General features: G+C 47.9%; 1 protein-coding gene across 2 annotated transcripts; it reads left to right on the forward strand.

Annotated features, from left to right (window-relative positions):
- Positions 1–173: 173 nt before the first annotated feature.
- Positions 174–19,774, forward strand: LOC130527160 (adhesion G protein-coupled receptor L1-like). 2 transcript variants are annotated; one of them, XM_057035379.1, is made up of 26 exons: positions 174–970; positions 5,886–6,005; positions 6,873–7,086; positions 7,517–7,626; positions 8,365–8,379; positions 9,895–10,102; positions 10,704–10,968; positions 11,069–11,408; positions 11,489–11,782; positions 12,430–12,533; positions 12,647–12,832; positions 12,906–12,944; positions 13,022–13,202; positions 13,294–13,416; positions 13,503–13,720; positions 13,800–13,973; positions 14,248–14,460; positions 14,554–14,774; positions 14,854–14,920; positions 15,000–15,088; positions 15,680–15,848; positions 15,929–16,078; positions 16,167–16,263; positions 16,334–16,444; positions 16,712–16,735; positions 17,021–19,774. In XM_057035379.1, the coding sequence occupies exons 2-26, from the start codon at positions 5,936–5,938 to the stop codon at positions 18,946–18,948; spliced, it is 5,610 nt and encodes a 1,869-aa protein (XP_056891359.1). In that variant the 5' UTR covers positions 174–970; positions 5,886–5,935; the 3' UTR covers positions 18,949–19,774. The 2 variants fall into 2 exon arrangements, with proteins under 2 accessions (XP_056891359.1, XP_056891358.1); XM_057035378.1 differs by lacking the exon at positions 16,712–16,735 and having other exon boundaries at positions 16,988–19,774.
- The last annotated feature ends 3,252 nt before the right edge of the window (positions 19,775–23,026 follow it).

A 23,026-nucleotide genomic window follows, 5' to 3' on the forward strand; every position in this document is an offset into this window, starting at 1 on the left:
CGCTCTCAAGAGCTGCTCTGCCATAAAGAACGAATCCTCCCCTCTTTGGATCACTCATAAAACTGCGTCTCCCTCTGCGTCTACACGCGTCCTGGCGCGCACACGGAGGCGGAGGCGCGCTCCCGGGTGCAGTACGCGCAACAAGCGGACCAGTGTGGGGGAGAGAGAGAGAAGAGGAGAGAGAAGAACGGATGCAAGGCGAGGCTAAGAGCACAAAAAATCCCTTTCTTGGTCGTGCAGCTGCAGATTTTTTTTAATTTTTTTCCTCCGCATCCTTTATCGGCCTTTAAAAACATTATTGAAAAGCCGGATACATCTCCGCATCCACCCTGATGTGCTGTTGCGTCTCTTCACGTTTCTCCAAGGATATGCAAAGCAGCTGCTGCCGTCGACGCGGTTTCCCGTTCAACGCAAGGATGTAACATCGGGGTGGGAGAGAGAAAAAAAAAAATCCATGCTCAGCGGTGACAGACGACGCCCGGGCTCGATGCGCGGTGGTCATCGGCGGACAGACGCGGAGCAGCCAGCGTCGCGTTCGTTTGCGCCCTAATTGCTGTTTTTGCGCGTGATCGTCGTGTATTTTCCCCTTTCCTTTCACCCATCGGAGCTGCGAGGCCTGCAGCCCGCGCCATCTGTGGGCATGAAACCCGTGGGAATTATGATACCAACGTGACGCACAGTCACACAACACAGCGGGGACAGACAGCGAGCCTCGGCTGGACGGAGGGGAGGGTGTGAGGTACGCACGGTACACTGATCAGAGGGGAGGGCGGGGGACGCCCAGTCCCAGTTGTTGGACACATCGCGCTAATGGCTCCCTTATAGCCCAGCAGGTACTGCGGTTATCCCCACAGAATATTTGATTTGTTTCATGCATCGGGCGGAGCAGAGCAGGCGGAAGGGCGTGAGGAGGGCGCGGAAGATGCGGGAGACGCATTGAGCGTGGAGGAGGGAAAGCGGAGGATTGACGGTAAGATATGGATGTAGGCTATGAGGATTCTCTCTCTCTCTCTCTGCCTTCCTCTCTCTCTCTATCTCTCTCGCCCCCACCTTCCCCCCGCTGTCAGAGGCCATTTGATCAGCGAGGGACAGGGATCTGATGCGCTGATGTGCGGGGCCTTACTGCTCTTGGCTGCCATTAGAGCTGGGTCAGTAGTAGTGTGGGGAGTCTGTCAGGCACGAGTGCGTGTGAAATATTAATGCCCACGTGATTATGCTCCTCAGGGCCTCCAAGCAGTGAAGGTAAAGAGGGCCATCGTGTCACATGTTGGCCCCACCAGAAGGGTCCTTCTGAATTCTGTCCACTGCCACATACCTTCATTGCAGCGTATGGTGTGCTGCAGTGAACGCACACGCACACACGCACGCCAACATACACGACGTGTCTGATTGCTGTGAATGGTTATCGGGCTGGTTTGCTGATTCACCACATATAAGACAGAGCGAGAAAGCGATTGAGGGACTATTATCAATATTTCAGAGAGGGGGGATGAGAGGACTGGGTCAGTGGAGGAGCCCAGGCAGGCGTGATGAAGAGGAGGAGGAAGAGGGAGGAGGGACTGTGAAGAAGAGAAATGTAGACAGGCGGGGGGGGAAGATAAATGTAGAAAAGATGGAGTAAGAAACAGCTCAGTCACGAAATGCAGCTCAGACTAGCCATTCTGGCATTCAATATGTGTAAAGATTGTTTTATTTGTTTAATTTTACCTCATTGATTTTACATTTTCAACAGTTTTACGGACGTTTTAGAGCGATTCTTGTCACCCTAACGCAGGCTGATAGATGTCCACCGTGCCTGGCTTTGCAGTTTGGACCAGCTTGTGCAGGTTCCTATTATGTCTTTTTGCATCAGTCAGACACAAAGAGTCGGCGAGTGTTTGTGCTGTGAGCATTTTACACGGCAAGCAGATATAAGTGTAATAATAATACAGCCGATTAACATTGGCTGCTATTTCACTTGATCATGCTGCAGCTATCGTCCTTCCTCATTTGAGATGGAGCCATTATTTAGTAATTAAATGCTCTCTATGAGCCCATAAATAAAAGGGATTTAAAAATGTTGTTCCTCAGAACTCAAGGTGACATCAAATACACATTTTATATAAAGCGAATGTGACATTCTGATGAGATTTTTGTTTTTTGTACTCTTTAGAAATGATTTAAATGCACCCTGAGGGAGCAAAAGGGGCTGAAAATGAACAGATTTCCTTGCAAACACTGTTTCCTGTATTATTTGTATTTGGCGATTGATGATCTTTGATGAAGGAGATAGATTGGGCTGTTGATCAAGCTGAATAGTTTTATTAGATAGAATTTGGCTGTCTTCTTATACCAGGTGCATCAATTACTGTTGCATCACTGCAGAGTATTTGGAACCCAGATGGGGTGTTTTAATGTGCAAACGTGCACTGCGAGCCTGTGAAAATAACCGCAAGGCGTGTTTGAGTTGACATGGCTGGAATTCACAGACGTATGCCTTCATCTCATGTTGGCTGTGGCAAAGCCTGTTGAACAGGCAAACAAAAGCTACTGTTTGAGCACCGACGCTCCGCACCACTGATGAAGAACCACAAGCCGTTTGTGCAGCCGTGACCTCTCGTCACACCTCGGGGTCGGCAGCCTCTCGGTCCACGTCTGGGCGCTGAGATGGCCTCCGTCTAACAGATTCTGCAGGCAAACAAACTTAAATAAGTGCAGGTGTAAAAGCAGACAATGCTAATTTCCGCTGAGGTCGTTAATGTAAAGATATACAATGACATTATTGTAAAATCGCTGATATAAACAAAGAACATCCTGGGATGTCTGTTTTGGGTTATTGCAGTGATTAAAAGAAAACACACTGTCGCCTGTCACCGTGTTTGCTCTCCAACATACTAACACAGCATCTCCAGGCCCGTAATTAACTGAAACCTGACTTAATGACAGAGGAGGGTTTCAGTAAATGTGAGGCTGCAGGTGTTCACTGAAAAGAGGACGGTGGGACGCGATGCTCCGCGTCATCCGCGGTATTCTCAACAACGTATCATTTTGAATCTGACCGACGAAATCACTCATATTTCCTTTGAAAATGAATAAAACCGCAGTAGGTGATTGTAATCTAATAACAATTAGTAGTTTAATCAAGACTTAATTATATATTAGGATGATTGCGGGTTTGAGTGCTGACTCCTCCGACTGCAACGCGAGGTTTGATTGTGAAACCATGTAGAGCTTAATTACATAAGGACAAGTCAGAATGCATCAAAATGAACAGTCCCTGATCTCTGAAGGAGACCTGAAGTGGATTCCTGTTGATTAGGAAAACAGATTAGATGCGTGATACCTCTGTCGCCTGAGTGGAAACCATGACAGCAGCTACACGCAGCCTCTCCCGTTTCAGTCGTCACAGCCTCCATCCTCCTGCAACGTTGTTCAACCGGAGACGCTGCACAAGTAACCATGGAACCTAGCTCAAACAGATTTCATGTTGTCTTCCATCTGTCCGTCTTCTCCCACTTTATCGCTTTATCACCTGTGGGGAGGGGTGGTACACCCTGGACAAGTGGCCAGTTGCCAGCTCATCGCAGCTCTAATATAGGGGATAACATTCGCACCATCAGCCACGCAGACCTGGAGAGACCATACAACCCCCCCCCACATAGTTTAACAAGGATAGGGGTGAAGGAGAAGCAGCATTTACAAGTAATCAGTAATCATGGTACAGATGCAGTAGATGAGGTGGTCATTGGTCCAGATGACCTGAACAAATACGAATAAAAAGGCCATAAGGTGACTTGTGTTACGATGCAGGCAGCATTCGGAGGTCATTTAAGTAGGTCTTCATCTGCATTTAATTAGCAGACAGTATTTTATTTATGTGAGCCTTTCAGGAGAAATTCCTCCTCCTCATCGATGCGGTCCTATCATTTGTGGTAAACATGAAGCAGGACAAAGGAAAAGTGGCTGGCTGACTCAAAGAGCACGGAAAAATAGCTGCAATAAATTCTGTAATGCACTGAGAAGAACCCTTTTTCGTCTTTATAACCTAAAGAGCAGCTTGTGAGAATCTTGAGAAATATGTAAAGAAATCCAGCGCGTTTATTCAGCCTTCCCACAGTCAAAGCAAATCTGTTTGGGCACAATCATAGAACGTAGACGGCTTTGAAAACTAGATTTTGAAACAGGATCATGATAAATCCTACAGAACTCAGAGGCTGGGTAACGCCGCACTGAGCTGTGCCTGCATTTCCTGCCTGCAACCACCCAAATGATTGACAGGGTTCAACACCTCCATTCCCCAACGTCTCACATCAGCCAGACAAACGCAACGGCTCTAAAACCATGTAAGTGGCGGCAGTTCAGGCACGGAGGCCTCAGCCATCTGCAAGGGTCCGAAAGGGATGGAAGGGAGCGGAGGGCTCTTTAATATTGTCTGGAGCTTTAAACTTTATCAGCTATCTGGTTATTATAAACATTCCAGTCTATGAACAAACCTCGAGATGATTATTTTCTCAGTACAGCCTTTGTACTCATCCACCCGCAGGCAACTGTAGCACACACACCACACACACACACACACACACACACCACACACACACACACACAGGGTATGGATATTAACACTGTTAGGCACACAAATAAATTTATACTCATTGTTAATACTGGATTTACATTTACACGTGTCTGTGTGCGTTAAATGCGTTTCGCCTCAGGGCCAAGAATCACACAATCTAAGGAAGTGCTTTTCATCCAAGTAGGCCGGTCAGAGGCCTGGGGCTAGATTTTGGTTGTAGGCAGGCGAGTAGTGCTGAGAGCAGGAGGACTGTGTGTGGCTTTGTCAGGGCCCATCAGTGTCCTTGCTCCACTTACTCTGTATCAACACTTTAGGGTGTGTGTGTGTGTGTGTGTGTGTGTGTGTGTGTGTGTGTGTGTGTGTGTGTGGAGGGATGGGAAGTTGTAAGGCAAAGAACATTCTGCCATCAGATGAGATCAGACGGTTTTTGTTCATGTGTGCACATCTGTGTGTAATGGAAAAATCCTCATTCTGTGTGTGTGTGTGTGTGTGTGTGTGTGTGTGTGTGTGTGTGTGTGCACAAGCACTGTATAAGCACAAATGAGTGCATGTTGGACATTTGTTGAGAAGTGACCTAAATCTGTCTGCCACTATTACCTAACAGGAAGATGGAGAGGAAAGCAAGTTGTGAATAAACACATGCAGGCACACATCTGCATGCACACGCACACGCTGACACACACACACACACACACACACACACGCATGGTTGGGGATCACGTACACACAGCAGCAGACTGGATTGCTAAACTGGAGCCATAAACACGAGACGACTATGTCATCCGTTCTGACCAGCGCCAACAGGTCAGCCTGTTGTATTGAGTCATTTACTGTTGTTCTCCAGTGACTCTGTCTCGTTTGGTCCTCTGCTAACACGCTCGAATATATTTAACATTACTCATAAAGAACCCTCCTCCCTCCCTCCCTCTCTCTCTCTCTCTCTCTCTCTCTCAGTCTGTGAATAGAAAGATTAAGACTTTTATGGGTCAGCGGCCACCGTCGCTCGAAGCTAATTCCGGATTTAAAACACGTAGCGCTGTTTTACTCGCAAACACAGACGCACACCTGATGTGTCTCCTCCCTCTCTCTCCGGCTGCACTGTGGTATCACCATGGAAACAGACGATGGAGGGGAGTTTTGCTGCAATTGCAATTGCTCAGTTGTTATCTGCTGCTCCTGGCCTGTCTCTATCCCCCCCTCCTCCTGATGGCTTTTCTCTGATGCACTCTTTCATTGTCAGAATGTGTTGACGACCATCCATCACCCGCTCAAACCGCCAAACGCATTCAATCGATGCATTTCTTCATTCTTGCTTTCGCTGCTTGCCTTCCAGGCTCTTCTATCGCGGCTGCTGGTGCGACGTCCTAATTCTTCCCTCCCAGTATGGCCGTGCCACTGTGGTTCCTGGGGGTGTGCGCTCTTACTCTGTCTTACATTGCCCCCTCCAGCCAAGGTGAGCATCACAGCCAGGTGAATCGTTGGCCCCACCCGGGCCCTTTGCTGTCCTGTGTGAAAGTCACGAGTCCTTGACGTGGCGCCCAGGCTGTTAAATCACTGACTGTCGTTTATCCGTCTGTCTTAATGGTTAAACTGGCGCACGCGGCGACATGATGGCGCTCTGACATTTTGCTGAGTGTTGACCCAAAATTAAAAGCAGCTGCGCTGAGTGGGATGGCGGCCAGATGACACTGGAGAAAATGAACAACAGCTTATTTCATCGTCTTCAGAGCGCAGTTGCGGCACATGTAGAACATCTGAGACAATACATGACCTCAGCGTATTCGCTCTCCTTTTCTCATTTGGAATAAACGTCATTGTTAACAGGGACCTTTCTTTGGAATGATTCAATAAATAATATTTCGACAAACCTGTTTCTGAGTAAAAGCTCAGCAGGAGAATGTGTCAGTGTGGCGCCAAGCTCCGTGTTCTAGTAGCACATGGTGCTTTCTGTTTAGTCCTCATGCAAACACAACAAAACCTTGTTGAGATTTTCCAAATACGCAGCTGAACAACCAGATTAAGGTATGGTAATGTGATTTTTCTCCAGTAAGCCTGGTTTTATGTGGATTAATATGGCAAAGGTGAGAGATGGGACAAGCTTCCTTTGCGGGAGAGATAATACACTTGTCAAATGGTGTATAGTGCCACAGACTGATGTATGAGCTAATAACTTAACTGGCCAGCTTTCATGACCTCTCACCTCCAGGTTAAAACTGACATGACTTAAACCAAGCTATTCACCACCAACCCAACGATTGCTGTTTTTTTAAAAATGTTTCAACCACTCCCGTCCTCACCCTCCTCCTCTCTTAATTCGCAGCAATGTCGCGTGCCGCCATGCCTTTCGGGCTTCTCCGCAGGGAACTGGCATGTGAAGGTTACCCCATAGAGCTCCGTTGCCCAGGAAGTGATGTGGTCATGGTGGAGACCGCCAACTATGGACGCACTGACGACAAAATCTGTGATGCAGACCCCTTCCAAATGGAGAACACTCAGTGTTACCTCCCCGACGCACTTAAGATTATGGCCCAGAGGTGTGTATGCTTTGGGTGGTACAGTCTTTGCCCTGAAATTAAATGGTAAATACAGTTTGATATACTGTAATGGAATTTGTGTGCTTTTTCCGGCTGTATCAACACTTTAAAGCTGTTAAAGTGATCAGTAATGTCTTCTTCCAGTGCTTTTAATGTGGAATAAGAACCTTAGCCTCCCTATGTTATGAGTCATCCGTGTGTGCATGTGTCTCTCCACCCGAGTGCGTACACACCATTAGCTGTGGACTCAGCAGTGTTTTCCTAGAAGAGCTGATCAATATTCAGCAAGAGGCAGATTAGACAAATGGAGTGCCCTTTGCTTCCCCTTTCCTGTCTGTTAATCACTTTCTCATTTGTTTCATCCTGTCATCCATCCATCCATCCATCCATCCATCCATCCATCCATCCATCCATCCATCCTGACCTGCAGGTGTAACAACAGGACTCAGTGTGTGGTCGTTGCGGGGGTTGATGTCTTCCCAGACCCCTGTCCTGGCACATACAAGTACCTTGAGATCCAGTATGAGTGCGTCCCTTACAGTAAGTTTGTATTTATAGTACAGTAGAAGCTAGTGTAGCATATATATGTTAATAGTACCTGTATGCCTGAACATAGCTGCATACACTGCACACACACACACACACACACACACACTCACATTTAAATATGTGCATGTGCCTGCAAGCAAAAAGAATTTTAATCTATTTTTATCAAGCTACATTTTAGGTTTTTTCTCTTGGTTTTGTAAGCTCTGATGTCGACGTTTTTTCCTTAGGCAGCGTACGTTTACATGCGTGCGAGATACTAAAAGACTGTTGGATGCAGAGGTGCCCGTGCGCGCGTGCGCGGGGGTTGGCACACATGCAAGTGCATGTGTGTGTTTTCCTTTTGCAGATTCGCGCCACAGGAGTTGCTCTCTTTTCTCCACAGGAGCCTGATTGAGGGAAGGAGAGATCAGGGGAGGAGGGAGGGGAACGTGGGTGGTGCAGGTCGGGGTTGGGTGAGGGAGGGCGGGGGCGGGTGGTGGGTGGTGGGTGGGGTAATGGTGGGTCTCTTTTGTGCTTCATTCTTTTAAGTAAACTATGATGTTTGTGGTGAGAGTGGGTTCCAAAAGTCTTTATCTGTGCATTTTTCTTTCTTTTTCTCCTTTTCCTTTTCTTTCTTGCTCTCTTTCTTGCTTTCTTTGCTTCTTGCTTTCTTACTTGCTTTTCTTTACTTCTCTTCTTCACCCTGACCTCTCTTTCTTTCTCTCCCTCTTTTTTCCTATGCTTGAGTAGAAGTGGACCAAAAAGGTAAAGACAATACACTGTAGCATCTTGATCTCTCCTTACCCCGACCCACCTCTCCTCTCTTCTATCCTCTCTCCGACCATTTCTCTCTTCCTCCTACCTTAGGACGTTGTTTCGTAGTCATGCTGGATGTTGCCCCCTCCTTTTTTCATTCCCTACACAGTTATTTTGTTCCATTTTTTCCATCTCTTGTATTGAAACCCCTTCTTTTATCCAGGTTCTGCACCTCGTCTTTCTCTTTCTCACTTCCGCTCTCTCTCTCTTTCTCTCTGTCTGCAGTTTCTTTTCGTCTTCCTCTTCTTTCTCTTCTGGTCCATCTCAGTCAGTATGTTTACCTGCACAGTCGAGCACAGGAGGGTGATCGATAGTTATTGATAGATAGTGTTGGGCCTTTGTTTTACCTATTGATCAATTACATCACAGCCCAAACAACTATTAGCTTGCAGTAAACAGGAAGCATCTTCAGTGGAGGAAAAGAAAAGATTAATAACTGTGCCCGTATGGTCCATGCGGAATGTTGCACTTTTTCTAAAAAATTAAAGAAAGTGCAGCACTCTGCGCCTCGTGATGATGTTCTTACCTGAAGGCAGGCGGTCTGACTGAGGTGTGTACAAGGAGAAGTAACTCAACTGCCATCTCCTCCACCGGGCGTATTAGTCCAAGTCAGAAGTCTAATTTAGCCCATTTTCACAAAAATCGTCCTTTAACATCATGTAAATGTGCTCACGCAGTCTTAAACTTTCTTTCTTTCTCTCTTTCTTTCTTTGCAGTCCTTCCTTCTGTTCCGAACATCCTCATACTTATTTTCCCTTTTTCTTCCCCTATAGGAAGAGCCCCTTATTTATCTTCATAGGAAATCTCAGACCAAATGTGTGTGATTACACAGTTTATTCGTCTGGATGTGTGCTTACCAAGCACCGTTTATATGTGTGAGTGTGTGTGCGTGTGTGTGTGTGCATGCCTATTTGCATGCCAGTGTGTGACTGTTGAGCATACGCGTGTCCATACAGTTATTGACATGTGGGTGGACCAATCGTTGTGCCCGACCTAAACTAACCTGCCCTCTCATTCACTTCAAGGCAAAATTTAGCCCCGCCTTCTGCGTCCCTGATTCTACCTCACACTCTTTTTCACTCTTGTTGCACTAACCCAAATCAGCACACACACGCATACACACATGGCACACGAACACACTCACACCTTTCATTGCAGTGTCCACGTTGTGTTAATCACCACACACTAACAGTGTGTGAGTTCCAACACTTTAACATCGCTTCTGTTGCTCGCCTCTCGAGACCAGCGCAGGTGTTTTAAATCCCTCTCTTTTTCTCTTCATCTTTTTTCTTCTTGCTACATCAAATGCATCCAATTCATACATCCATCCTTTTTCCTCTCCATATCTGCCTCTGATACCTGTCCACTCTTTTCTTTCCCTCATGTGCCCTTTCTCTTCCTCTACACTTCCTCTCTCCCTTCTTCACATCCGCCTCTCTCCCCCTCTTAACTCCCACCATCCAGTTTTCGTGTGCCCCGGCTCTCTGGTCAAGATCCAGCCGGCCTCCTCTCTCCTGGAGGCAGAGCACCAGTCGGGGGCGTGGTGCAAGGACCCGCTGCAGGCTGGCGATCGGCTGTATGTCATGCCGTGGACTCCGTATCGCACAGAGATGCTGTACGAGTACGCCTCCTGGGATGATTACCGCCAAAACAGAGCCACCACAACCTATAAGTGAGTGATGGGGTGTGTGTGAAACTGGAAGACCCCAATACTTTATACCCTAACGAAGTAAATCGCTTTTCGGGTTTGGGAGGGATCAGAACACGCACACAAAGCAACTGTTTGGATCGTGAGGTGACCCTCCTAACTGCGAGCGCCAGCCCAGAGGAGGAATTATGTGCATCTCAATCAATTTGCCAATATTTACTTTCTCAATTAGGGCTATGTTTTGCAATGTTAAATTAATGATAAAATACTTTTTAAATAACAATCAAGTCTAAACTTGATTAAACTTGTCACACACTTGGGGTTGGCATTTATTTTGTTATGGCCCCTTGAGACTTATTGCATTTTTAGATGGAGTGGTCCTGCTCTACAAAACAATTCCCCCGTACACAATTAATAAAGCAGCCAGGTTCTTTTCCCATTAAGATACCGAAGGACATGAATTTGTTAGAAGGCAGCCCACTCTTCTACAAAAAGTTCTATAAAAACTTTCTCGAAAATGAACTCTTTTTGACTTAAAAATCTTGCGCAGTGATACGCAAACGAATGATTGTTGTAAATAGGGTGCTGCTATTATGCTAATCGTTATTTCATATCGCTCCTATAGGTTGCCCAGTCGGGTGGACGGGACGGGCTTTGTGGTGTACGATGGCGCTGTCTTTTATAACAAGGAGCGAACGCGCAACCTGGTTAAATATGACCTGCGGACCCGCATCAAGAGTGGCGAAGCAGTGGTGGTCAATGCCAACTATCACGATACCTCTCCGTACCGCTGGGGAGGGAAGTCAGACATCGATTTGGCGGTGGATGAGAACGGCCTCTGGGTGATTTACTCTACTGAAGCCAATAACGGACGCATCGTGGTCAGCCAGGTGCGCCACCACGAATGAAAGCCGAGTTATGAAATGAAAGACGCTAAAAGGATTCACTGAGTCCCCTTGCCTGCCTTCCTCCCTCTTTGTTGTCCTGTAGGTGAATCCTTACACCTTGCGTTTCGAGGGTACGTGGGCCACCGGCTTCGACAAGCGAGGGGCCAGCAACGCCTTCATGGCCTGCGGCGTTCTATACGCTGTGCGCTCCGTCTTCCAGGACGATGAGGGGCAGGCGGAGGGGCAAGCAGGTAGCGACAAGGTGGTCTATGCCTATGACACCAGCCGAGGACAAGAGCTGCCTGTTCAGATACCCTTCCCCAACCCGTATCAGTACATCTCGTCCATCGACTACAACCCCAGAGACAACCAGCTTTACGTCTGGAATAATTACTATGTGCTGAGATACCCGCTGCAGTTTACACTGCCACCTCCTACAAAGGGTTTGTGGAGCACGTGCCCTTTCGTATTTGGTCATTAAGGATGAATGAATAGCGTTTTTCTCCCCTCCCCCACCCACCAGGTCCCCTCTCCTCTCTGATGACAACAGTCCGTTCTTATACAGCCACCGTTGCTTTGAGCCCAGCTAGGCCGTCGGCCTCGCATCCCATCGGCGTCATCAACCGAGGACCCTTTGATCAACGGCCCATAACAGCGATGGTTCCACTAACGCCGCGACCACCGTTACGCGTCCCTTTGGCTCCAGGCGGTTCGGGTCAGGTGGGCGGTTGTGAGGGTCGGGTGGCACGAGGGGTGCAGTGGCCACCGACCCTGATGGGAGAGACAGTGGAGAGGCCCTGCCCCAAAGGCTCCCTGGGTAGGTGAATGCATGGTCCTGAAGAAGTGTGTGTAGCGTCGCCCGTCTCATATTCCATATGGAGTCGCATGTCCTCTCTGTGAACTTGCCGGTAGATGAGAGAGAAGAACAAAATAGGCAACCTTTTCGTGTCACTGCACAGCTGCCTGCAGCTCAGCGCCCCATCGGAGCAAAAGCTCTCCTGCTGATTATGAAGATAAATACAGGCAGGAAAATTGCTTTCATTAAACACACGGTGTGGTAGGAGATTTACAAAGAGACATTAATGGCTCTCTGGAGAAGACACACTCAAATCAGCCAATCCACCTTGAGTTTAGATTCTTTTTGGTGTTAATTGAGACCAAAAATAGCTAAAAGATGTTCCTACATGCTTGAAATGAAAAGGCCTGTTCAGCAAAGAGGTATTTCATCAGTCTAAGGGGAAAGTGTAAATCCATCAAGTAGCTCCTCACCAGAACTTTGAAGGTACTGAGCCTCATCTAAACCAGTAAAGGCCAGTAAAGACCCATATGCTTTATTCACATGTACATGCATCACCCATGAAGAGCAGAGAGAATTTGTTAAATTGATTGATTTCATAAGAAGAATATGGTGCCTTCTAGTCCCATTATCAAGCAAACATGAGTGCCATCTGTCCGTCTCTGCAGGTATCGCCTCCTATCAGTGCATGCAGTCTCCAGTGGGCTGGAGCTCCAGAGGACCTGACCTTTCAAACTGTACATCTCCCTGGGTCAGCCAAATTGCCCAGAAGGTTAGTCAGAAATGCACACACACTCACACGTAGATGCCCTGAAGCCAGTCAGCAAGCACTTCTTTGGTAAATGTCAAAATATTTGACATTAAGAACACGCTGCCTCAAAATAGATTAAGAGTGGAGAGAACGCAGCCAACATCGCTGGTGAGCTGGTCAACCTAACGCGTGGGCTGATCTACGCCGGAGATGTCAGCATGTCTGTCAGGCTAGTTGAGCAGCTCCTGGATGTCCTGGATTCCCAGCTCCAGGCCTTGAGACCAGCCAATAGAGAGTCAGCAGCACGCAATTACAACAAGGTAAAATGTTGCCAAGGTCGATTTGTGCGTGACCTTTGAAGCGAAACCCGTAACGTGCTTTTCTTCCTTTCAGCTGCAGAAGAGGGAACGCACGTGTAAAGCTTATGTTCAGGTAAGGAAGCTACACCGACAGAGGCGAGTAAATGTGCAATGATGAGAAGAGAAACATGGTGTCTGGTCTCCTGTCAGGCGGTTGTTCAGACTGTTGACAACCTGCTGGGTCCCGAGGCCCTGGTGTCCTGGGCGGATATGAACGGCGTCGACCAGTCACGCTCAGCATCCCTGCTGCTCGACGCAGTGGAAAAAGGAGCATTTTTGTTGGCTAACAATCTGTACGAAGGACGTTTCAGCGACAGGGCTCCAAATGTTGGTACGTGCTTGTGTGTGCCTGTGTTTGTGTGTGTGTGTGCGTGGTTCTGAACGCAGTTACACCCTGTCTGCGTGTGCCTGTGTGTACACAGATCTGGAGGTGTATGTGCTGAACACTGAGGCAGACATACAGGACCTGACCTTCCCCCACTCCTACGACAGTGACAGCATCCTCCAGATATCAGCACTGGCCCTGCAACAGTACAGCAGCAACGGTCCGTTCAACCCAACAAAGCTTCTGTTAACTCTCACACATTTGATGGGCAAAGCTTGACTAAAATAACCCCTTCATCCCTTGCAGGCCAAGTGAAGCTGGTCCTCACGCTGTATAAGAACCTCGGCTCCTTCCTGACCACCCAGAACTCAACCCTGAGACTCAGTCTAGGTTTAGGGCAGGTCTCCGAAACGAGACGCAGGACCCTCGTTGTTAACTCCCATGTTATCTCTGCCTCTGTGCACAGAGGAGCTAGCAGAGTCTACCTCTCTGAGCCGGTCATCTTCACCCTCAGACACCTCCAGGTGCAGCTGGACACCGAACCTTGTACCCCTTTATCTTTACAAGCCATTAATGCTTTTGTTTATCCATTTATCTGTACAGTTGGAGAACCACTTTGGCCCCAACTGCTCTTTCTGGAATTCATCAGGTGTCTCTGGGAACGGCAGGTGGTCCACACAGGGCTGCCGTCTATTACACACCAACAACACACACACAACCTGTGCCTGCAACCACCTCTCCAGCTACGCTGTCCTCATGACCTATGAGCAACCCGCTGTACGTGACTAATGGCAAAATAAAAACAGCATTCATGACAAATCCTTTTTAGGAAAGTTACCAAAGTCCTAAATCTAACTCTAGTTTTTATTATTTTACAACAACAGCATGATTCACACACACACACACACACACACACACACACACACACACACACACACACACACACACTGTGTGCACATGTGTTGTCAAACTGGACATATGTCTCAACATTCGTGACTAATATTAATCTGATGTGCTCATATGTTCTCATCTGACTGGTCCTCCTTTACAGTTTGGGGCTGGTGTTGAGGAACTTCTTGTCTTTGTGGTTTCCTGGGTCGGCATCTCGGTGGCTTTGGTGTGTTTGGTCACCTGCCTTACCACCCTCTGCTGCCAGGGGGCGCTTTGGCACACAGACCACAGTACCATCCACTGCAACCTGTGGGCAAACCTGGTCATCACCGAACTGCTCTTCATCGTCGGTGCCAACAGGACTCAGTACACAGTGAGTGATTTGTGCTTGATCCGGTCCAACTTATACCCCGAGTCTAGAATAATGGTGGGTACTGGTGGTGTATTGAATTGGTGCTGTTTCCAGGTTGTGTGTTCCATCACAGCTGGCCTGCTGCACTTCTCCCTGCTGTCAGTGTTCTGCTGGTTGTGCCTGGAAGGTGTAGAGCTCTGTTTATTACAGCGGGAGGTATTTGAAGGCCACAACTCCAGGAGGAAGTATTTCTACCTGTGCGGTTACTCGATTCCCGGGCTGGTGGTGGCCGTGTCTGCAGCCATAGACTTCAGAGGCTATGGCTCAAAAACTGCGTACGTTTTATTTTATTTCTTTATTTTTTTCACCCCAGATCGCCAGACGTTCTAACTTACCTCTTAATTGCGTGTACAGATGCTGGCTTCGCTCAGATAACTACTTCATCTGGAGTTTTCTTGGACCTGTCGGCGCCATCATCACGGTGAGAGTCTGTGCTTTCATGGAGATATGCTTAAATATAAGCATGTTATTTACTGCTTATTTTATGCTTTTTGCTTCAGCTGAACCTGGTTATCTTGGTGATGACCCTGCACAGAATGCACAGCACAGCAGAATTAAAGCCAGACTCTGGTCGCCATGACAATCTGAGGTATTAAAGCCCTGCATCGAGATAAATGATATCAGTGAGCACGAGTAAATGTGTTGCCTAACGGTTAATTCTGAATTTGTAATGCAGCGTTTGTTTAGAGCTGCACATTGTCCTCAACACCAATCCAGGTGAATGTATAAAACAAGAGGTTTTGGTTGTGTGAAATGCCCTTAATCTCCCTTTGATATTTCTATTGTTTACGTTGTCGAATTTGACATTTCTTTAGCGGTGAAGCGACAAATGCAAATTCCAGCGGATCATTCGCTATTAAAAATGCACTGCATTGCAGCATTCACGGCAGAAATGAGATCTGATCGGCCGTGACTGAGAACAGCCGTGACACAACTTTTAATGATTTGTTTCTCCTATTGTGGCGCTCCGCGAAGCAGAGCCGCACCTGCGCGCGTGCACACCGATCCTGAGAAAGACTCCTAGCTTGTTCCGTGTCCTGGTGCAGGATTCATTCAACGGCTAAACGACTCCTCTTTTTCCAATTTTCTTGCTGTGGTGAAGATGTTGCAGATGCTTGGATGCGGCTAAAGCAGGAGTGCTTTAACGATCATTAAAATCTGCTTTCTGTGGCATCTGCAGGGCCTGGGCAGTGGGCTCCCTGACTCTGCTCTTCCTGCAGAGTGTCACCTGGTCCTCAGGCCTGATGTTCTTGTCCGCTCCGTCTCTCCTTCTGGCGTACCTCTTCTCCTCCCTCAACACGGCTCAGGCCCTCCTTATTACAATACTGCACTGCAGCCTGGCCAGGAAGGTCCGTCTGAGTAACTGCCTGCAGGGATGTGTCAGCGACACCCCCGGCCGTGACGTAACACATGCATTTGTCCCCGTTAGGGTCAGAAAGACTACAGCAGATGCCTGCGTCTCTCGCAGTGCTGCATCACCTCCTCTTCCAGCTCGCCAGACTCCGTAAAGGGCGCAGCCCTGCGCTCAAACAGCCGCTACACCAGCAGCCAGAGTCGCCGCGCAACGGCGAACCGACAGGTTAAGCTCACCACGTCATTACCGGCGCGGTTCTTCGCTAGCTCCAAGAGTGAGTCACTGCTGTCTTAACGGAGAATCTTTCTTTCAGAGTCGCATCAGGAGGATGTGGAACGACACCGTCCGCAGACAGACTGAGTCATCCTTCATCGCTGCAGATGTTAATAACACCCCCACGCTTAACCGAGGTGGAGAGCTGGTTTTTTGTGTTTTTCAAATGTCTCTCCCATTCCAACATGTCTCCCTCTCCATCTTCAGCTCCTTTGGGGAACCATTTCCTGACTAATCCAGTGCTGCAGACCCATGCTGGAGCATCTCCCTATGACACAATGTTAGCACAAGGTTACAATCAACCCTTCAGTGCCACAGGTACATTTTAAAATCTTCCTTTATTCTGTCTATTTTTAACAGCTCACCTCAGGCACCTGCTTTCTCTTGCTGTATTGATTTTTTGTAGTTTATTCCTTGTCTCACGCATACTTTGAGGGCACGTCTCTCGGTTTTAAAAACACTTTCAACTGAATACAGTTTTACTTTCAACATTGTTTTGTCTTTTTGCTTAGAGCCTTGGAATGTTTGTCTTTTAAATGTTTTTGACACTGTCCCTCTGTGTCTCTCTGTCTTAACCTGGAGCAGTAGGAACCTTCAGAAACAAACCGAGTATGAGCTCTCATTTGTTGTGCTCACCCAAATCATTGAGCGTCACTTTGTGATTCATTAACAACCTGCGCAGTTGTGACACCTTGTAAATATCCACAGACCATGAAAACATACATCTGAAACATTTGACAGCATAACTGAGCATTCCATCGGTGACAGTAATCAATCCTCAATGCTTTTTGGTCAAATTGGATCCAAAACGCGCTCACATTCATTCATAAGGTCACACATGGAACTTCTTTTGTTCCTCAGTACTCACCGGTGTCTCCCTGTGTCCTCCAACAGAGGGGTGTGTGTCTCAGAGCCAGGATTCCCGTGGAGTGGACAGCGTTTGTCTGAATGGAGGATACACACCCAACACCTTCACCCTACATGGTCTGGGAACTACCCCCGGCTCTCGAGCTGGAGTGGTGGGCAGTGCTGACCTTTTAAGGGAGGGAGCAGTTGGGATGGGGAGCGATGAGATATCCCCAGCCCTCCTCACCCCTCACGGAGCCGCAGAGCTGGGAGGCGGCGCCGGGATGCGCCGTAACCTGTCTGACGCTGCAGCTCTGGAGAAGATGATCATCTCAGAGCTCGTGCAGAGCAATTTAAGGCCGTCGGTGGCGATGCCTGTTCCCCCTGAGCGCTACGGAAGCCTGGCCAGGCCCCACCACAGGTCGGCGCTCACCCACGCCACCACTTTAACTCCGCATGCACCAGAGGGTTGGTCGGCAACTATTACGCCAAGTACGCGCCGCAACGGACAAGAGGGCTGGTCACACGCTAAGCAACACACGCAAGATGCTGAGACGCATCCCACCATGAGGGGGCAAGACAGCTGGTCCCATTCCCGTGTTTCTGGAGACTGTGAATCACACGAGCCTCTAAAAGACACGGAGAGGGCTTTGCAAGGCACTCTGGGTCGCCGTGGACCGCAGGACAGGCAGCAAACACGCCCTCCTGATCTTCAGGCTCGGCCCTACGCGACCCTCAGCCGCACCCCAGGCACACTGTCCCGCCACCGCAACACAGGGGATTCCGGAATGGCAGACAGAGACAGGGAAAGAGAGCGAGATAGGTATCGAGACAGGCCCCTCCCACCTCCCCCGCCGCCACCCCCGCAGGAGTCAGAGCCCCTGTACAACGCTCTGGAGGAGCCACTGCTGATGAAGCAGAGGGAGGCGGGCCTAGATGCGTGGAGAGGCAACCAGGACCGGGAAATGGACGAGACTTTTCTCTTAAAGAGGGACGGAATGATGGATGACTGGAGGGGAGTAAATGAGAGGGGGAGGGATGAGCCTTTTACATCCCAGATGAGAGATGGGGAGATGGATGAATGGAGAGGCGGCATGGAGAGAGGAAGGGAAGAGCCTCACTTACTGGAGAAGAGAGGTGCAAAGATGGAGGTTTGGCAGGGAGGAGCAGACACGCAGCAGGGGGAGACGTTCATTACGCAGAAGAAGGATTTCGGGATGGACGGATGGCGCGGTGGGATGGAAAGAGAGAAAGACGAATCCTTCTTCATAAAGGAGCGAGACAGGTGGAGATCAGGGAATGAGTGGGATAATGAGAAACAGAAGGAAAGAGCGGTCGACGTGTGGAGGGGCGGAATGGATGTCGACAAGGAGGAGCCCTTCCTGTTCGAGACCAAAGACAGAGGTCTCGATTCGAGGAAAAGGGGCTCCCTCCGTTACCACGCGGAGCGGGAAGATTCAGACGGCTTCGCTCTGCCTCTGACCCCTGACCTCGACCTCGATCCTGATTCCTCACCTATTTACGCCAGAGAGTCTAACCCTTCCCCGCTCTACCCCGGAGAGCGCAGCTCGCCGCCGCTCAGTATTTTCCCCCGAAGCTCCCCACCGGCTAATATCTTCTCGTCTCGAGAGGCCAACTCACCCCCGAACAATCTGTACTCCCAGCACTCCCCCCAAGTGTATAGCCGGAGCAGCTCCCCTCCGCGATTCTACACCCGCACCTCCCCTCCGACTCTCTCGTATCCTGACAGCAGCCCCGAAGGTCCAGAAGAGGTCAGTCCCACCGGACAGCCCCAGCGGCCCACTTTAGAACTACCCTACAGCCTCGGGCGACCTCCGCTTGGTCCTCGGCCCAATCACCTGCAGACCTTCTACCAGCCGCCACCGCTGGCATCCAATGGAGACGCCGTCTACACATCAGAGCCCACCTCCTCCGAAGGCGACGACGGACAGATGCAGCGCGTGACGAGTCTGTGACTAGGGCGGTGGTGATCGGGGCATAGAAGCCAGGCAGGAGGAGGAAGACGATAAAGATCAAAGGGGTTAAAAGCGAGTGATGATGAGGGCGAAGGCTACAGATGATTGATGACACCACAGCAAAGGCTCCTTCCTGCTTCTATCTCCCGACCACCACGAGACTTCCCCCTTTTCATGTTTTGTTACTTTTCTATAGCTGTGATCCATTTCTCAGTTTTCCCCCCTCTTCTTCTCTGCTTCCCCCCCGAGTCCTTATCGTGTCTCATCTCATCGGTGCTTAATCCTCGTTTGCTCATTATTCAGATTTCTATTGGTCCGTCGGCTGGGTGTTTTTTCCCCTTCCCGTAGCAAGCAGTGTGTCAAAGAAGCACTTGTGTGTTGCCAAAAAAATCTTTTCAAAGAACATGTGCATGATTTTATAGTGGCTTTACACAGCTACCTAATGTAGGAAGAAAGTAAGAGTGTGTGGGTGTGCGGATGCGTCTGCGAGGGTGTGTGTCTGTATATACATCATTCTTGTATAATTAATGTATCACAGTGAAGCATTTTATCAATATCTACTGGGGGGGGCTCCTACGTACATGCCTTCCAGCTGATTTTGAACTCTTGCTCAATCCCATTTACACGAGACCGACCCACGCCCACTCTTGTATGTGACGCTAACTGTTGATGATGGAACTCACAGCAGCAGAACTCTTGACTGCAGAACCAGAGATCATATTAAAACCTCAGAACTTTTCTGCAACCCCCCGCGATTCTTGTACATATTGACCTAAAGTGATTGTCTTGTATTGCTATTGGAGTTCAAGTAAACATGTGAAACCAATGTTCCTGTCTTTGTTGTTGTTGTTTGTTCAGTGGTTGTGGGTGTTCCTACTTCAAGGAGGTTTATATATATTGGTCCTGATATGTCAGCAGGCATCTATCGGTGGCAACAGTAGTTGCCAGAATATTCTCATATCTCCTAACAAATGTCCGGACGTTGCTAAACCAAAAAGGTCTCCTTATGATTCCCAAATACGTCGTCAGAAACAAAAGGATCTGTAGAGGAGTTGCCTTTGGAAGATGGAGATGGCAGAACGTGGAGAAGAACTTGAAGAACCCAAAGTTGCTCCTTTTCTCCTGGACAGGTAAATTCAGCTAACCTGATCCTACGTAATGGAGGGATGGACCATCACGCATGAAGCATAACATGTTTGGATCAGGCAACTCAACAGTATTTGGAATGTAGCTACAAACACTCCTTTAAATGTGACTGCAACAGCTCTGCTGTGAGGAGAAACATTTAAAACGGACTCCCAGAACTCTTAAAAAAAGCGAGAATTTTCTTTAAATTAAAAAATAAGGCAACAAATAAACGCATCCAAGTCTGGGCCCTAATATGACCTCACAATACAATACAATAAACAGCCATAATGTTGAGAGGAGTCCTGATTATGCTGCTATTAAAGAGTAGATTTAATACATTTCAGCATAGCACACTGTAAAAATTTCTTTATACAACAGAACAGAAGCTGCCCCCAGCTGGTTCCTCCTGCTATTTGAGACTTGACCAGTACAAGGACGCATCAGCACCCACAACACCCACAGAATTAAAAACACTTTAGTATTTTAAAAACATGATTTCATCTGCAAGATCAAACATGAATATAAATGGATGACAGCAGGAAATAGAGTTACTGTTAGGTGGCATTAGCAACATTTACAGGAACCATGATAACATCAGTCATTGTCTGGCAGCAGAGTTCAGAGCGGCGCCTCAGCCCTCAAAAAATGTGGCCCAAGTGGTGATGAAACCTCTTCTGTCAGGTTTCCAGCTAAGATGATGACTGTCGTAAGACAATACTTGCTCCTCTGCCAAGGACAAAACACTTTGATGTCTTTGAATGGTTGAATGGATTATCGGAAAAAGGGGTGTGTGTGTGTGTGTGTGTGTGTGTGTGTGTGTGTGTGTGTGTTGGGCTGTATGTATAGACAGACAGACCAATCTGTTAGCTCCCCATATGCTTTTTCCAATTAGCCAACATTACGTAACCCCACTTCCTGGCTCATATGGGAAGAAGTCTCAGTCCTATTGTCGCCGCACGCACACACACACACACACGCGCACACACACACGTGCTCGTGCCTTACTTTATTCCAATTGCAATTCCCAGCACCTCGGCTCTACCCGGAGAACCCAGGGTTGTCATGGAAACTGCAGAATTCCCCGGGTAACGTAGGAGCCAGTTGGCAGCGTGCTCAAGTGTGCACAAAAAAGGGATGGGGGGGGGGGGGGGGGGGGCTGTGATGGATTAACAGCATCTTGAACAAGGAAAATGAACTTCTTGGTCTTGTAGTTGACACACTCAGATTAAAGAAGACTGACTCTCTCCAGTCAGGCTGCTCTTTTCTCCTGGCATGAGGAGTTGGGACGGTTCTTCCTCTTATAACTATTGTTGTTGCTTTATTCTAAATCAAATTAAAAACACAAGAACTTGCTGCGATGTTTTTGTCCCGTCACCGACGGCCTCGACCAGCTGGAGGCTTAAACTGGACGAAAAGGAATGAAAAGCGAGATGAAACATTTTTCTTGACTTTTTCCTGTGGGGGTGGCAGAGAGCGAGAGAGTTTCTAAATGTGAAATAAAAACTGAGACTTCCTCTTTAGAAAGCCCACTGCGTCACTATGGAGTTTTTCTCTTTTTTTTAGTCTTTTCTTGACCTCAGAAAGTCCAGTCTGTAAGAAAACAAGTATGTTTGCAAACATATGACATCATATACACCTTAACCGTACAGGAGATTTCTTTTTTGATGACGTAATGATTAATTTGTCCCCGTATCGTACTGTATATTAGTCTGGCAGCAACATCTAACGTTTCATATTTCTCTTCATGCTTTAATTATTAACCTGTTTCCTACCTGAGGGCTGCAGATGTTAATTAGCTCTACTCTCTTATACATTATCAAATGGCTAAATTTATGTTACATAATGTACACAGTCCCCATTGGAAGTTATATCATTTAAACAATCACATGCTCTGCTTGATGTGTCAGGCCACACTTCCTGTTAAGGACATTTCATTTTCTCACTTCCTAACACGTCTTTCCTATTGCTACTTCAGTTACTGGATCACATTGTTTTCTTCTGTTTGAATGGTAAATTACATCATCGGCTTTTATATTTACATGACAACATCCGTCTCCACTCTAGTTTTCTTCTGAGTCAATCCAACAACCAGTGGAATGCCCGTCATCAACATATCGTCATCATCACTTACTGTCTTCCCTGCTGAGTCTGCATCACCTGTCAGCCTTCATGTGCACTTTTCACACCCGAAAGTAAGCAGATTTGTGCTTTTTGCCAAGGATGTAACACACTGAGCAGAAGGCATCACTGGAACTGGAGTCAGCAACAGCTGTTCATCGGCTCCATCCTTGAGTCTTTTACCCTGAAGAGATGATAAGCTCATAAGGGAGTGATGTGGTTTCCAAGAACAACACTGATGAAGCCCACCTGCACCGTTTTCACTTCTCTTGGTCCACATTTGGTCCGCAGGTCTGAAAACTACAGGCTGAGTCAGTGATAAAAAAGCTTCCGCTGTTAATTGCTTGTTTTTTTGGAGCCTTTATCAGCATTGTTTTCTTCACATGTCCACTGCTTAAAAAAGGAGACAGACGCTAGCATTTCGCAACTGTGGAACTGGATTCGTCATCTCTTATTCATTATTAGGACTGGATGATGAGAACCACATCCAGATGAGGAATACATGCAGATGAGGAACACATGCATGATCTTAATCGGAAAACCGGACGTCTATACTTGACTTTGAGCGGTCGGTGAGACTTTAAGGGGTGAGGGGTTTCTAATATACATGCAATTTAGGGGACAGAAGCTAGCCATGCCTTGAATCACTGGTAATGACATACGCCCTTTGTGTGGTAAAGCTGACGAGTTGATTGAATGACTGCGGCATCAGCCTGTTTGGTCTCAGCAGTAAGAGGAATACTGGCTTCTCGTTTTTTTTGTTTTTCTTTTCTGTTTTCCTGATGGTTCCCTGTCAGTAATAACCACAAGCTTTCCAGTGAACTATGCAGTA

This window comes from Takifugu flavidus, chromosome 6, assembly GCF_003711565.1.
Source record: "Takifugu flavidus isolate HTHZ2018 chromosome 6, ASM371156v2, whole genome shotgun sequence".
Taxonomy (NCBI): domain Eukaryota; kingdom Metazoa; phylum Chordata; class Actinopteri; order Tetraodontiformes; family Tetraodontidae; genus Takifugu; species Takifugu flavidus.

What these genes read in the sequence shown, in the direction of transcription:
- LOC130527160 (XM_057035378.1), top strand. Translation starts at nt 5,936, where the DNA reads ATGGCCGTGCCACTGTGGTTCCTGGGGGTGTGCGCTCTTACTCTGTCT. An exon ending in TCACCCTCAGACACCTCCAG is followed by an intron (nt 13,721 to 13,799) that starts GTGCAGCTGGAC and finishes TTATCTGTACAG; the next exon opens with TTGGAGAACCACTTTGGCCC. An exon ending in GGCTATGGCTCAAAAACTGC is followed by an intron (nt 14,775 to 14,853) that starts GTACGTTTTATT and finishes TTGCGTGTACAG; the next exon opens with ATGCTGGCTTCGCTCAGATA.